Genomic DNA, 15,180 nt, shown 5'->3' with positions numbered 1-15,180 from the left:
TTGGATTGACATATTTACTAGAACATTTTTGAGAACTCCCTATAGACCTTTCGCTGTTTAAAATCTTTTCTTTTCTTGTTAGACCCGGCATTATAAATAGCAAACTACAATCATCCAAGAAAATACAGCTCTCCGGATCATAGTGTATCGTTGTACAGCTGATCTCAGCTGGAAAAGCCTATGTGTTTGCTAAAGGTACCCTCACTAGAGTGAAGTGTGAAATCAACACGAGCCCCATCATGACACGGTGTCGTTTGAAAAATAATTGTCTCAAATTCTCATGCGCCTCGACCTTGCCTGGGTTTGTTCCTTTCGATTTAAAACTCTCAGGAGATGTTAACACCAATGGGGTGACCTCCCTGCGGGCGGCTTTTGTCGTTGTTACAATAACTTTCTAAAAATTATGTTTACACGTTTTAAAAAATAAAATAAAGATGGCTAGGAATGAAAGGGTTAAAATCCCCGGTGAGCTAAATGCTGTATTGATCTCTATCGATAGTTGTTCAACGGCACAAGCGATGGGCTTCGGTGCATCAGAAACGCTGAGTTAATTGATTGGCCAGCTAGATTTGCACAGACTTGATTTGTTGGCTTGGATGGTGGGACTCACCTGTTTTAAAACGCGGTCAAGGTGTTTCCGGTAAGGGGCCGGCCCTGCATTCCTGAATGTAGAAGGGTCGGTTTGTCCCACTGACCTTCGTATCTGAAGGGTGTTTGTATACTCGTTAAAAACTCTTACAAGTTATCCGAAGGAGCAGCGGAGAACCTGATGCCACCCGGATGGCTCTGGGTTTCCTCTGTACCTTTGAGTCACTTCTGGACTGAAATGCATGATTCTCCAGCCCTATTCGTTTCTGTTCGGTTCGCTCATCGGTAACTCCGGAGCTGTCCCTTAGCTAAGTGTGTGTCTATACAAAAAAAAAACCCATTTATTATTTGAAAGCCTTCTAATGGTCTGTGCTTTTTGGAGGCGATGCACTTTGCAGTCAGAGAGACTCACCGCCGTATGCCTCAATACACCGGAGTCTTGTTACAATTTCCTGTTCTAGCCCTAATTCTGGAGCGTCTTTGCTGTCTCAAAGACCAATCCAAACCACGCGTTCACACCGTTCCATCGGAGGGCCCCTAATCTGGCGCAGGCAAAACACTTTGACTTCAGCAGGGGCTGCAGGAGGGACCCTTTCTTACAGCCTGAAATGGAGAGACCTGGTAATGTTAGTTGGGGGGTGGGGGACGATTCTCAGAGAGTGGGGTTGGTGGGGACATGATTATCCATATATTTCAGATATAGTGTTTTGAAAGCCGGGATGGTGAACTATAGATGTGTGTGGGCGTGCGGGGAGGGAGAAGGTATACAGGTCATTCTACTTGAAGACACTGTTGTGTGTGATCTGCGTATATCTCGTGTGGAGGCGGGGGGTTGTAATCAGAGTACAACTGCGCACACACACGTAAATATCATGGACTTTAAAAGCTGCCCACCCTCTCTGCTGAGAGGCTGTGGAAATAGATCAGATCAGAGAGTCAAACAGGAAAGACTGGGCAATTTTTAAAAGGGTGATTCTAAAAATGGTTCCAAACGCAAAGGGTGGCGCTCCGTTTGCCGTCTAAACATGGCTGGGGTGGTGTCCCTCTGGCGGGAGCCGCGGTCGGAAGTCTCTTATGCCATTGCAGCAGCCTGTGGTTAGTTCTGGACCATCAAGGGCTAGCTTGGCCTCTGTGGGTGACTCTAGACTGTCCATCGCAGGAGGGAGACTGCCTCGAACAGGCTTGTCTGACAGAGCAGATCGGTGGTGTCGGTGTAGCCTGTGGGGTTTACCGCCTGCGCCTTTATTTGAATCGCCCGGTTTGTGCACAGGCCAGGACAACCACCATCTAGCTGCGTTCCCTCGCTGAAGGCAAGGTCAATTGGCTTCCTAGATCCTTTCCGGCAGCGTTGTTCAAGGGGGGAAAGCGACCCCTGTTCTTGCACTGCGGTGACTGTCAGTGGCTCCCAGGTTTCCAGGGCAGGGGATGAATATTGAGAACAACGCCGCGCAAGCACTGCGCTCCTTTAATGGTCAGGCCCCCCCGCCTCCTCCACACCCCGCATGGCCGGTGGGGTGGGCGAGGCGTGGCACCGGGGCAGCAGCGCCGGAAACAAGCCCGCTAGGGAGGACATGAGGAGAGGGGAGTTGGTGCCGGACTCCCATTTTCATACAACCCCCCAACCCCAAACCAGGCGGGCGGGGGAGGGCTTTGGGCTTAACCCGAGCGGGGTGGGAGGCCGGGATGCAAGGTCCGCGCAACTGGAAGAAGTGGGTTCTTTTGCACATCTGGCCGGCCCCAGCATGGGGGGGAGGGGAGGCTGAGAAAAGGGCTGTTGGTAGCTTGAGTCTTTGCAACTGCGATGAAAAGCTCCGGGATTCACTTCTCTTTCCCCAAGACACCTCTGTGTGTAATTTGACAGGGAGGAAGAACGGGCCTCGCCCTGCTCCCAGTGAAGCTGGTGGCAAAATCCCCACTGACTTCATTGGGGGAGGAGGGTCGGGCCCCTTAACTCTTTCCAAACGCCCATCAGTAACACAATCAAAGTCTCCGCAGTCCCCCCATACAACCCCCCCATATTCGCCCCTCCTGCAGGCTTCGGGGTGGCAGGGCTCAATCTCACCGCCTGCGGCTGCCTTTTGGAGCAGGTTTGGGGCACGGAGGCAGCTGTTTGGTGGGGAGCCTACCCGGCCCAGTACCCCGCCGCACCGAGGGCGTTTTCCCCATTCATCCGTCTGCAAATTCCTTGTCAGGGAACCAAAAACTTTGGGGAGCTGAGTCAGAAAGAGCAACGCTGCGTTTGGGGGGGGGGGGCTCCAAGCGGTTTTATTTTCCAGCCCCAGACGGGGATGCTCCTGCGTCTTCTCAAAAGGACACATACAAGCAGGCTACAGCGATGGGTAAATAACACTGACTTTTCTAAATAACTCTCCCCCCACGTAGCCTTGGAAACTGACAATACTCCTCCGCAGTTGGGAGGGGGACGGGGCTTATCGTCTTTTGTTTCAAATAAAAACAAATGATATTAAGAAACTGGAGGGGGCCCAGATTGGAGAGGGGGCCAAGGGCTAATGCGGAGGGGGGGTGAAGATGAAGGAAAAGCTTTTGTAGATGTGGAAGCTTATAATCAACAGACACTGGAAACTTAAAACCAACAGACACTGCTGGAAACGGCCCCGAGAAAAGCCCATTCAGATGAACTGAAAGTGCAATAGCTCGTGGAGTTTGCAGCTCTGACTGTCGCCCTATGGAAAGAATCGTCCTGTATAATCAGCGAAGGAACAGCAGAGCCACTGGAGAGAAATTCAGGAGGTCGATTTCTTAAAAAAAGAGCTGTCCTGGCCTCTCAGGTTTTGTTTAACATTTTCCATTCCAGATCACAGTGCTTGAGTGAGGGGTCTAACTTACATTTCCTTTTAGCAAAACATCTTCCTTGATACCTGAATCTCAAACCTCACCGTTTGGTTTAGACGTAACATAGATTCGGTTCACCTGTCTCTTTCCCTTTTGTTCCGAATTTCCTTTCCAAGATGCAGGCTACAGGAAACGAATCGAACCTGAATGTCGATCGGCAAAAGCAGTTAAAAATGTGTTTTGAATTTTTTTTTCTTTCTTTTCCCCTCAACCCCTCGAGTTTGCAGTTTGCCAGTATAGAACCAAACGACTTTTCACCTAAATCTGCTTTAAAACAGAATAAATAAATATGTGGATGTGTTTAAATCGATAGCTATCCCTAAACAAAATGAAAGCCCTGAAATGGTTTAGCTTTTCTGATTAAGAAAAACGGTAGCTAAATTATTTTATCAATTGAAAACTAGGGGTTGCTACCAAAATAAAAATAAAATAAAAAAATATTGTCCGTGGGAAAAGCAAAACACGGTAAAGAAACAGGGTTCTTTTAAAAAAATCTCGTTTGAGAGCCTTATACTTACAAGGAAAATCATTTTCAGATAATATTTCCCTTAAATCCTTTTTTGCCATTCCTGACTTAAACCAGATCAATGGAGAGAAACTTTAAGCATTCACCTCTTTTACACGGGTAGGAGGAACATGTCTACAACCATTTCTATATTTTCCTACAAGGGAAATGGACTTATTTATCGATTGTCTTTAACGTGTTCTGCTTTTTAGTGTGATACACTTGTTAGAAAAATACTATAAGGATTATTAAGCACTAGTTCTCCTTGAACTTCATTTCCATTGATAACCATTCATTCTTTCTCCATGTATTGCAAAACAGAAAAATAGCAACAAACAGCATGAAAACTTCCATTCATTTGAGAGCTGACTGATTTGCTGAATATTTGCTTGTTTATTTTTAAAGGATAATCTTGCCTTCCCATTCTAGGGCACACTAAAACAGAAATAAATACATTAATCAGAAGTGAGTCATTTTACATGCATAAAATCTGTATAATTTATACCATCAAGTTAGACTGGGAGGAGGGGGAAGGCTGATGAAATGTAAGAGATTAGGTGACGCAACAAGATAATATATGGAGAATTCCCAAAGAAGACTCTCTTTTCTTAACTATCATAAACTAGAATCAAGTGCAAATATCGTCAGGTCCTGTACATCTGTCGATCAAGCGACTTCAGAGAGATTTCCTTCAACAGACTTTTTTAAAAAGCCCCCAAACTGTTTTATTAGAAATATTTGAGCATAGGCTTCACAGCAATCTGAGAAAAACTACATAACAGGCTAAGGTTTGAAGTAGATGCATAATAAATAGCGGAAACTGACTCGGCTTCCATTTGTTGAACTGTGGCTACCAAACAGAATATCATTTTAAATCGAGTTATGCTTGTAGCTAGCTGCTGGGCCCACTGCACCATTTGCGCCTCTGCATGTATGATGAGAGAGAGAAAAGCAGGTACCCTTTTTTTTTTTTAAAGGGACCAGTTTTCCCCAGCAGTTTCAAGAAAGAAGCAAAACTGACCAGGGTTCTTTGTTCTCAGCTTTGGAAATTATAGCTTTAAAACTTTTTCCAAACTCCTTTGTTCAGATATCACTTCTGCCTCAATTGCTCTCAGGTTCTGTTCGCATCCCCTCCCCTGTTTACCTCAGAAAGTTCATAGTAGCAGGAGAAACAGCCTTTTAACCAAACAGGACATTGCTTGCTCCCTCGCTGCATTCCCCCCCTAGGACTATGGGCACTGACTACAAAGCCCCTTTCCACTCTCTGAAAATAGCCGATGATTTTTTTTTCATCTTAACTGAGCCAATCTTGACGTGGCCAACTGAACATTTTAAACACAAAATCAGCCCTTGTATTTGCTACCTGTACCAAAGGAAAAAACATCAGCCTGTGGGGAACTTAAACGCAGAGAGATTTTCCACTCCATGCATTTGATGAAGTGGGTTTTAGTCCAGGAAAGCTTATGCCCAACTAAATGTATTAGTCTCTAAGGTGCCACAAGGACTCCTCCTTGTTTTTGCTGATACAGACTAACAGGGCTACCACCCTGAAACCAGAGAAAAGAGGCACTCTCAGTTCAGTATAGCAGAACAGTTCAGTATAGCATAGTATTTGCATTTCCCTTGTAACCCCCAGCCCCTTTATTTTTGATGTCCCTTGAAGTATGATGTCTTGAGGTACTTTCCCACTTTCCCTAACTCACCTTGTACAATTAAAATGGAAGACAACCATAAATTGTGCTAGAACCATTTTAATATAATTATACATATCTGCCAAATCCAGGGGAAAAAAGGTTTATGCATATATATCTTTTTTCTCAATGAACATCTGCAAGCATAAACGACAATGAATTTCTCCGTGTAAATTCATCAGGGTCAGAGCAATTGACCAATGTCCTGTTTTATTTCTACTGCCGGCTTGGCCAGCAGTAAGTTACTACAGATGAGTTTAGTGTCCTTGTGTGTTTTTCTTCTTTCTCTTTCATTCAGAGACAGTTTGTTGTAAAAAGTTTCAGTACAGTTCACCCGTGGTGAAAGGCGATCTTTTTAGGTATTTGTTTTTTTAAAAAAGATGATACTAGGTAACTCAGTTGCTCTGAATTTCACTTATAATTATAACCTATTTAAATCACAGCAGAACCCCTGCTGGGGAGGAGTTCACAGTTGCATACAATACAGGAGATCACAGTTTTGAAGTCTAGCACAGATTAAAAACCACAGATGTACCATGTATATAAGACACACACTGATTGTCTCTTAAAAACTACATATTGACTCCTTATGAACATTTCTTCTTCTTTTTTTTTTAAATAAAGTAGTGCAGCTAGGACAATCAGTCACACAACCCACACAACCCTGAACCAAGGTCTGTCAGTGCCAACTAGCAAGTTGGGCATGAAACAGTTGAATGAGCTTGAGAGAGAGAAAGAGAGAGAGACGCTGTCCATTCCAAAGATTTTTAACCAAGGGTTGGCTAGCACGCTGGAAACCTCTGGGTGAAGGATCTTTCCACACACACACAAAAGAAAGGAGAGAGAAAAAAAACACAACCAAACCTAGACTTTCTTTTTAAAACTGGCCCATAGGTGGAATGATCTGCCATTCCTTTCAAACAAAGAAACCCAACAGTTGGCTAAAACTATAAAGAACACAGGTAGGTCTGTCTGCTTCTGCTCAGTAGATGATCTGTCCTTTTAAGGCCTTCTTCCTTCATTTCTTCTTTATTCCTTTCCAGAGCTTTTGGGCAGGAGGTGAATCTCGGTATGATCACACCAACTGTCTCTTTTTTTTTTCTTTTTTTTCTTTTTTTTTCTCTTTAATTTAACCAAGACCTGACTAAAACTGGAATGTTCAGCCCAGCATGTTTATTATTATTATTGATTTATTCTTCATATTTATTCTTATCACAAAGGGGTCCTACAGGCCTTCACAAAACCTGGAACTTCCATGAAGATGTCTGGTCTTTATAATCCAAGCAGTCAGCATTGAAGTTTAGCTTCCAGGAGGCGGTTTGGTCCTTATAATCCAAGCAGTCGGTGGTTGAGTTAAAGCCCAAACTTGATGCTCCATAGCCCTGGGTGGAGAGGGAAGCTGGGGACTGGTTGAGATGGCTGGTGACTGCATTGGTGCCCATAGGGCTGAGTGTGGCCCCTGGTCCAGGAAGCTGGTGGTGCATCGGGGTCAAATAAGATCCACAATCCATCCCCCCGAAGTAGGAGGTTGAACCAGCGTAGCCTTGGCTGTAGCCTGAAGCCTGGGTGTAGGTCATGGGGTAGGATCGCTGCATGCAAGAAGAGGATGTGGACAGGGGGTCTGAGAGTGGGGAGATGGAAGCTGGGCTCCAGATAGACACGGGGGCGCTGCTGCTGGAAATGGCTGGGACGGAGGTGCTGGAAGGGGGGGTGAACTGCCCGCTGGTGCCGCTCTCCGAACTTACTTCGCGAGCCGGGGAGCTCTTCTTCTTGGCCGGCCGCACTTTGCTCTGGCCCCCGTTCTGCTGCTGCTGCTGCTGCTGGCGGCACTTGGCCCGGCGGTTTTTGAACCACACCTGGCAGGGAAGGCGAGAGAGAAGCCGCGGGTTAGTGCCGCGAATGCCCCTGCCCAGGGGCGAGGAGGGGTCGGAGGCGCCCGGGGGTTATCCCAGCGGGGGCTGGTTTGAAAGGGGTCCCACACTCCGGGATTGGGAGGAGGAAGAAGTAGAAATGAGCAAATCAAACCGTTTAATAAGGGCCTGGGGGGGGGGGGAGGGGAATAACCCTCTCAATCTGCTCTGCCTGCCAGCCTCGGGCCCCCCAGGGCCGCCAGTTAATTGGAAACAATAGAGCCTCACACCGGGTGGAAACAGGGAGACAAAGGGGAGAGCGTGTTCGCAGAGGCGTTGCTTGTCCCTGAGGCAGGCGGCGGATTCTCCGCTCCCGGCCCAGCTGCCCGGCCTCGCCGATGGACATGCAGAGCAGGTATTTGATTGGGGGATTATTCGCGCCGCGGGGAACCCAGGCATCCGGGGCTGCTGCCCACTGATCCCAACAACCCACTTCCACTCGTGCCCTCTCGCCTCGGCCCTTCCCTCTCAGGGAGGCTCTGCCAGGCCCCAAGGCACTGCTCGCTGCCAGTTAGGGTCTACAGAAAGTCTTGGTCCTGTTGTGTGGACAGTTTACTGGGGGAGGGGAGGGGAGAAGAGGAAGGGGAAATGCGGCCTTTAACATGATAGCACTGCTGGTTTTTGCAGATGGCACCTTCGCTGTAGCTAGTTGCTTGTGTTGCCCATATAGACCAGGCGTTGCAGATTCCCAAGATCAGTTGGCTATTTAAAGATGTGTTGCCCTTTACTGCAATAGGCCTTTTGGGCCTATAGATGCCCTGGGACCAGTGACACAGAGAGGGTAGCATAGACCCTTTCACTCAGGTTTAGGTCCCGATCCTGCAGAGGATCACTCCTGGACCGGTAGAGTCAATGGCAAAAACAGGACCTGTGGGAGTGGGACCCTGGTAAGTTTCAAACAACTGGCTCTGCTGCTCAGATAAAAACCCTAAAACCAAGGTGGGTAGAGGGAGGGAGGCTGGCGCCCCCAGACACGAGAAGACTAGGCTAATAAAACTCCCTGAAAGTTGTTTGCACCAAACAAACGTTCGGAGCTCAGTCCTTACTCGGGCCAAAGGGACTTCCCTGGGATTTTTGCCTGAGTAAGGAAGGCAAGACTAGATCCCTCCTCCCCCATTCTTTTCCTTACCCACCACTCCAGTCCCTCAGTGAGTGTGAGAGCCAGCTTTCTGCTGCCCCTTGACTCAGTTGGAAACACTGCTAAGGTTCCCCGCAACCCCCCCCCCCCCAGCCTTCATCCACTGACGTCAAAACACCTCTGGCTTTGAATGGGTGCAGGAGGGGTCCCTTGTCTGGAGTCTAATGGCCTCCCAGACACTTGCTCTCCAATTAGCTGGCGGGGCAGGCGGAGGTGAGACCTTGCAGCTGTCCCCGTTGCCTATGGAGTCTCTGTAGCCTCCGTCAGTGGCTCTGGGAGCTGCTTCCAAGCGGCAAAGAGGCCCCCTGGACTGGCTGCGGGAGCAGAGGCTGGGCCTGGGTTTGAGTCTATTTGTGACACCGCTCAGGCAGGGAGAAAAGGGGGAAATCAGACTCCCCGCTAAAGCCACTGAGCTGCGTTTTGTAGGAGTGCGCGCCAGCCAGGTTTCCTCCCTGAGCTTCCCATGCACGTTCCCTGGACGCCTTCCTGGGGCCTGCAATTCAGCGGGAGCAAGGATCGGGTCCCTTCGGCAGCTTCCAGGAGAGCAAGGGTTGGCTGGGCCTAGGGCGTTTGTCCCCGAGCTGTCCCAGCTCTACAGACACCGGCAAAGGAACTGAACTCTCCCGGCCTAGCGGCGGCTCCTGGCCACAAAACCTGCCTCTGGCAATTGCGATCCATGGAGAGGGCTGCTGGGGAGAGTCGTCTTTGGATTCCAAGGGATAAAGGCTTGGGCGAGGGGCGGAGGGCTGGGGCTAGGGCAGGCTGGGAGGCAGGACGGCCAGGGGAGCGCTTGAGGGAGGAAGGGGGCTGCTGATGGAGGGTGTCTTGGGGCGCCAGGTCCGGGAAGCTCCCAGCGCTGCGGGTGGCTGGCCTGGGTGAACGGGAGCGGGGGAATGGGTCCCTACCTGCACCCTAGACTCGGGCAGGTTGATTTTCAGAGCTACTTCCTCGCGCATGAAGATGTCCGGGTAGCGGGTCTTGGCGAACAGCGCCTCCAGGACGTCCAGCTGCGCCCGGGTGAAGGTGGTGCGCTCCCGCCGCTGCTTCCGAGGGGTCGCTGCGAAGAGCAGCCGGAGGCCCTTAGTGACATTCAGCAGCAGCCCCTCAGCCCAGCCGGGCAACCGGCCCAGGCACCGCGCAGACCCTTCCCCACGACACCCCGCGCAGCGCCCCCCGGGGACAGCAACCCCCCACCCCCCAGTGCCCCGAGCCCCTCATGGCAGGGACCCCCGCCCAGCCCCGCTCCCGCAGCCCCAAGCACCAGCTGGGAAAGTTACCGCGGCGGGGGAAGGCGCAGGGGCGCATTTCCCAGGGACATGCGCCCCCTGCCCCAAGCTACCCACCCCCCGCTTCCCAGCCCATGCCGGCCGCGCCTCTCCGGGCAGGAGGCAGGGCGTTCTTGGCTGCCCTGACCCCAGATCCTCTGGTTGGGGCTATGGAGTGTACCCAAGGCCGGGGGCCGGGGCGAGCCCTGCTCTCCAGGGGCCTGACTCAGTCCCCAGCGCAGCGGAGTCCTTTCCTCCCTCGGCAGCAGAGGCCGGGTCACGCCGCTTACCCGGGTATCCCACGGAAGGATGAAGCAAGTCCATGCCCGAGGTTGTCAGACTCAGCCCGTTGACTGCATAAGGTGGTTGCTTGAGATAAGACATCATGCTAAAGTTGTGCTTGGAGGGGAGTTGGCCAAAAATTCGGGGAAGGGGGAAAGGCCCGGAAGGTCTCGATTCCCTCGGGCGCGGAGATTCGGGGTCCCGGCGGGCTGACTGAAATCAGGTGTCTACAAAGTGAAATTAAAAAAAGGAGGGGTTGGTTAATCGAGCTGTCTGGAGTCGATCTTTTATCTCCTCTGGCTTGTTTGAGTGTGAATCTCAACAGGCAATCCCTCTGCTCGGAGACACCGAGACCTCCAGCTGCATTTTGGACCGGAGGATACTGACTAGATAAACGCATTTAAACAACAACAAAAAAAGTTACACCCCATCCAGTAATTACAATCCGCCTCGCAGGAGCACAACCCCCCATGCCTTCAAATGCACACATTGTATTGCTACCCTGGGCATTTGCATAGGATTCGTTGGCTGGCACTAGCTAATTGTCTCAAACAAAACTTGATTGGGGCCATTTGCAGACACAAAGACCTCCTTGGCTAAATAAATAATGCTGATAACAAAGCCCATTGGTGAGAAACAAAGAAACAATTCAAGAAACTGATCTCTCCCTCGGTCTTGTTGCAGGGCTTTTTAATTACCCCAGCGTTTGCCACATTCAACTGCTACGAACCCCAAAATGCTGGTGCATTTAAGACCTGAAATGCTACCTTGGAAAGAGGCAAACTTTTCTGTCCCACCACGATCATTCCACGTTTGAAGTGATTTCTGTCAGCCATTTTTCACCTAATTAGTACTTTGGGTAATTAGATTTAGAGGTAAGTAAGAGATTTATTAGGCTTTCAGAAGCTCTTGCTTATGGAGCTAACGCTAAACAAACAAGCATTTAACTTTCAAACAGAAATCATCACATGGCTAAACTTGCTTCCAAATTTCCCCTGGTAGTAAAAGAGTATCATTGAACATCTGCAGCATTTTCTTTCCATTGCAAGACTGTGTTAACAGGAAGATGCATGTTACCATGCAATCCAATCTTGCATTTAGACTATACAGCTTTGTGGTCTTAAGAAACAGCGAGGTGATGGTAGAAGAAGTGTCATCATTTAACTTTCCAGCCACAAATTCCCTTTGGTGTTGTGTCCCAAGCCCTTCTGACACCTATTTGGAATGCAGCCGCCTGCCCCCCCAAAAAAACTATTTACTTTTTCACCCTGCTTCAGGATTCCAAAGTGTGACATTAACACATCCTGACAGATTAAAACATTAGCATTTCTTTAATAAAATCTTGTCCTGCTCTTGGAAAGAGCTAAGGACTTTGCAACTTTGAGAAAGCGACATTTTTTCCCCAAAATGGCGGACAAAGAGTAAGGAATTTCCAAGTGTCCTAGTCTCTAGACGATTTGGATAGTGATATTTAGACTGGCTGGCTTCCTGCACAAGCAGCTATTTGAATGAACTCCTTAATAGGGAAGTTAATTTATTTTTCGCGTTACAAAAACATATCTCCTTTAATTGAAAGTTAATGCACCAAAAAAGTGAATGTTTGAGACATTTCAGGGTTTCCCCCCATATTCCAAGGTAGATATTTCATTAAATAAATACATCTCAGCCAAGTTATAAACAAAGACACCTTCCTCTATTTCAGTTCCTATGTTACTGCAAACCCCAGTCTAAGGAAGATTTTGAATTAGTATTTTACTTGTTTTTTTTTTTACTTTCCTGAATTGCATGAATTAATTAATACATTCAGATACTTATTATTGTATTTCCTCTTGAACCTAATTATAAATAATTTGCAAATCCTTCTTCTATTAGGGAGAAAAATAGGATACGAAGATGTTTGTTTTAAAAAGAATATTGTGTGTGCATATTTGTGTGTATGTGTGACATATACATGTATAATACACACATATACACACATTGTTCATTCACGCATCTGTTTCACAAAAATCCTTAGGGAAGAATTTAAGTTTAAATTTTTAAAATTCTCAGAACAAAAAAAAATCGCTCTTATTTGTATTGTTTTGATGTTTGACCACATGCAACTTTTAGAAGGGCATCCCCAGGCCCAGTTTCCTACTGAAATAGGATTAAAAGCTTCCATCACTGGTGTCAAACTTTTTTCAAGTGAATTCGTTTTAGCCTTGGTGGGAGAGATTTTCTATCCTTTTTTTTTTTTTTTTAGTGCAGAAAAACTGCATCACTTTGAAAGTGGAGGGATACACAATAAACCCAAGGCGTTTACAAAACACACTTGCCTGCAAGTGGAAATACAATGAAAAGTTTGGTTTACGTCCTACCTGCTCAGCAGCGAAGCCCCTTTCCATGCGGGTTGGTTGATCTGACCTGCTTCATAGCAAGATCGCAGTTTTATACCTAACGGCTATTCTGCGCAATCTGTCACCTTTTTCTCTCTCCCAAAGATCCAATCTACCAGTTGCTCGCCCCTCGCTCAATAATAATTACCCCGTCCAAGAATTAATTATAATAAATGTTTTCTTGATAAACTAACGAGATAATCCGAGTGGCACACGGTCCCTAATTACGGGCCGCCAGACCCAGCTCTGCAGATCATGTGCACTGATTAATTTTCTGCCTGATGGCAATGAAACAAAACATATAGACTGGCACACTGTTTATCAAAACAAGAAGCCCGGTGTTTGGCCTTTTAAGAACTGCAGGGAAAGTTTGAGGCCTTGGGGAATCCACCAGGCTTTGGCTGAACGTGAGAGAATCATTTAAGAGACCCCCCCTCTTTTTTTTTTGTGCATAGTCACTTTCTGGTTTTTAATATTTTTTGTGACAGTCTCTCTCCCTCCCTTTTAACAGGAAGGGGAACTTTTTGTATTCCAAAGTTAGCAGTGGGTTTAGCGGTCTGATCAAATTTTGCTCTTCATTCGACCCGACCAGTGTAACTAAAAACATTCCAAAACCTCAAAATTCTCCTTCAAAAAAATAAATACAAAGTTTTAAAAACCCAGCCCTTCATTGCTATACAATGAAACCACAGGCAGGGTTAAAACCAGAGATCGACCCAGGAACGGACTAACCAACCGTATTATATTAAACCCCCCAAATCCTGCCAGGCTCACGCTTTTTAAAAACATTTGATTTGATTTGCACCTTAAGCCCGCTTGGGTCGCCATGAATGTAAACAAACCTAGCCCCGAATGACTGAATAAAGAAGAGATTACCACTGGGGAGAAACTTGCACTGAGGTTACCTTCTTCCACTAAAGGGGAACAAGTTTAAAGAGCTGTATGTATATTAGCTCCAGTTTAGCTAATAAAGGTGCTTTCAAAGAAGGGAAGTGCCTGCCACCTACATACGCCGGCCCGGAACCCAATATGTACCTACATACGCCGGAGTCCTGTATATAAAGCAAATGGCTTCTCTTTGAAAGCACCTTTCCAATGAAGCTGCGAACCATTCGTCTCCCTTTTAGAAATCGATCCAGTTCCTGTCATTCATTTAAACAGCAGATAGAAGCAGTTTCCCATTTATTTATTTATTCTCTCCACCCCAAGATGCTTTAAAGAGTCGCCCCCCCCCTCCACATATCCACTTTTTTTTTTAATCTAACCCTTTTCTTGTTGCCTCGAGTCCTTTCTGGTCAAAGCCATGTTTGCAAAATGACTTTTTCCTTTGCTTAGTCTATCGATCGGGAGTCTTAGGCAGAAATCTGTTTATCAATAACCGCTGAGGCGAGGGGATTTAATTCCAATTATTTTTTTATTTAAAAAGTATATGTACCGCCAGAGAGCGGCTCGAGTCAAGAGGATCAGGCCAATAACCACAACAATAAGGGTTGTTGTTCCCCTCCCCCCCCCCCATGGAAAAACTCGATCTTGTGGAGGAGAGTCCCACAGACAACAGCATAAAGGAAGGGAAGGGGGAAATTCGAGGGGCTGTATCTACCCGCCTCCTCAATTAGCTAATTTGGTCCCTGCATTTTCAGCCAGAGGAAAGACTCTACATTTCGGGGAAAGGAAAATGAATTAAATTGGGGGCATAGGCGAGCCAGTTTCTAAACATGCTCCTCTCCCCTCTCCTCCCTCCCCCCCAGGACTGCGAAAATATGACCGGTCTAAATCAAAACAATGGGTTACGTTTCCTTCCAAAAAATGATATCTAAAGAGAGTCCTGATGCTTCAGATGACTGCCCGGTGCAAAGAGAAATCCGCCCTCACCCGTTCCCCAAAAAGCAAGCAGGCATTTTATTGTCAACTCTCCTGATACAGCAGCTCAGTTTTCCAGGCGAGATTCAGGGGGTACAGCAGAATCACAGCCACATGCGCCGAAAAACGATTCTTTCAAAAAAGCAAACCCCTTCTCACTTACCTTGAAGCGTCTAGGGAGGCGTGTGCCGGGGGGCAGGGCAAAAAACGGACCAAATGATCCTGGCCAAATTCAAAACCAAGAGTTCTCCTACAAAAGAAATCACAAAGCAGTAGGTTAGAAATCTTGCATTCTGGATCCACCTGGCCCAAGAAGTCAACGAAAAAGGGGCGAGCGAGGCTAGCGAGGGGCCGGGGTGTGGATTCGATACCTACAAAGTCGGCCGTTGCAGGATCTGGCCAAGTGATTTGCTTTTTAATAACAGTGGAGAGTGAGTTGGAGCTGAGGTCTCTACCTCTCTCAGGGAGATTTGCTGAGAAAGCGCCGCTCTGGCAACTTTTTGACGCAAACTCTCCAACCAATGGCAGGCAGAGAATGATTGACACATCTAAGCCAGGGGGGAAATAATAAAAACACACAACAGGGGGAGGAAAACAGGCCACTGCTGCACCAGGGGGACAATCAGGCAACAAATAACAGCGACCAAAATGACACCAGAATATACATAAAAGAAACGATGCTCGCTTTAAAAATATACATTCTGGGCTGGGGC

The 15,180-nt window shown here is 47.6% G+C and overlaps 1 protein-coding gene across 1 annotated transcript; it reads right to left on the bottom strand.

Annotated features, from left to right (window-relative positions):
• Nucleotides 1-5,999: 5,999 nt before the first annotated feature.
• OTX2 (orthodenticle homeobox 2) lies at nucleotides 6,000-14,950 on the bottom strand. Its single transcript, XM_005295510.5, has 5 exons — nucleotides 14,843-14,950; nucleotides 14,631-14,717; nucleotides 10,241-10,459; nucleotides 9,591-9,742; nucleotides 6,000-7,493 (listed from the first exon to the last, which is right to left on the bottom strand). Exons 3-5 carry the CDS (start codon nucleotides 10,335-10,337, stop codon nucleotides 6,873-6,875), a joined length of 870 nt encoding a protein of 289 aa, XP_005295567.1. The 5' UTR covers nucleotides 10,338-10,459; nucleotides 14,631-14,717; nucleotides 14,843-14,950; the 3' UTR covers nucleotides 6,000-6,872.
• Between the last annotated feature and the right edge of the window lie 230 nt (nucleotides 14,951-15,180).

The sequence above is a fragment of the Chrysemys picta genome, chromosome 4, assembly GCF_011386835.1.
Source record: "Chrysemys picta bellii isolate R12L10 chromosome 4, ASM1138683v2, whole genome shotgun sequence".
Lineage (NCBI taxonomy): Eukaryota > Metazoa > Chordata > Testudines > Emydidae > Chrysemys > Chrysemys picta.
This window is presented reverse-complemented; position numbering and strand designations above follow the sequence as displayed.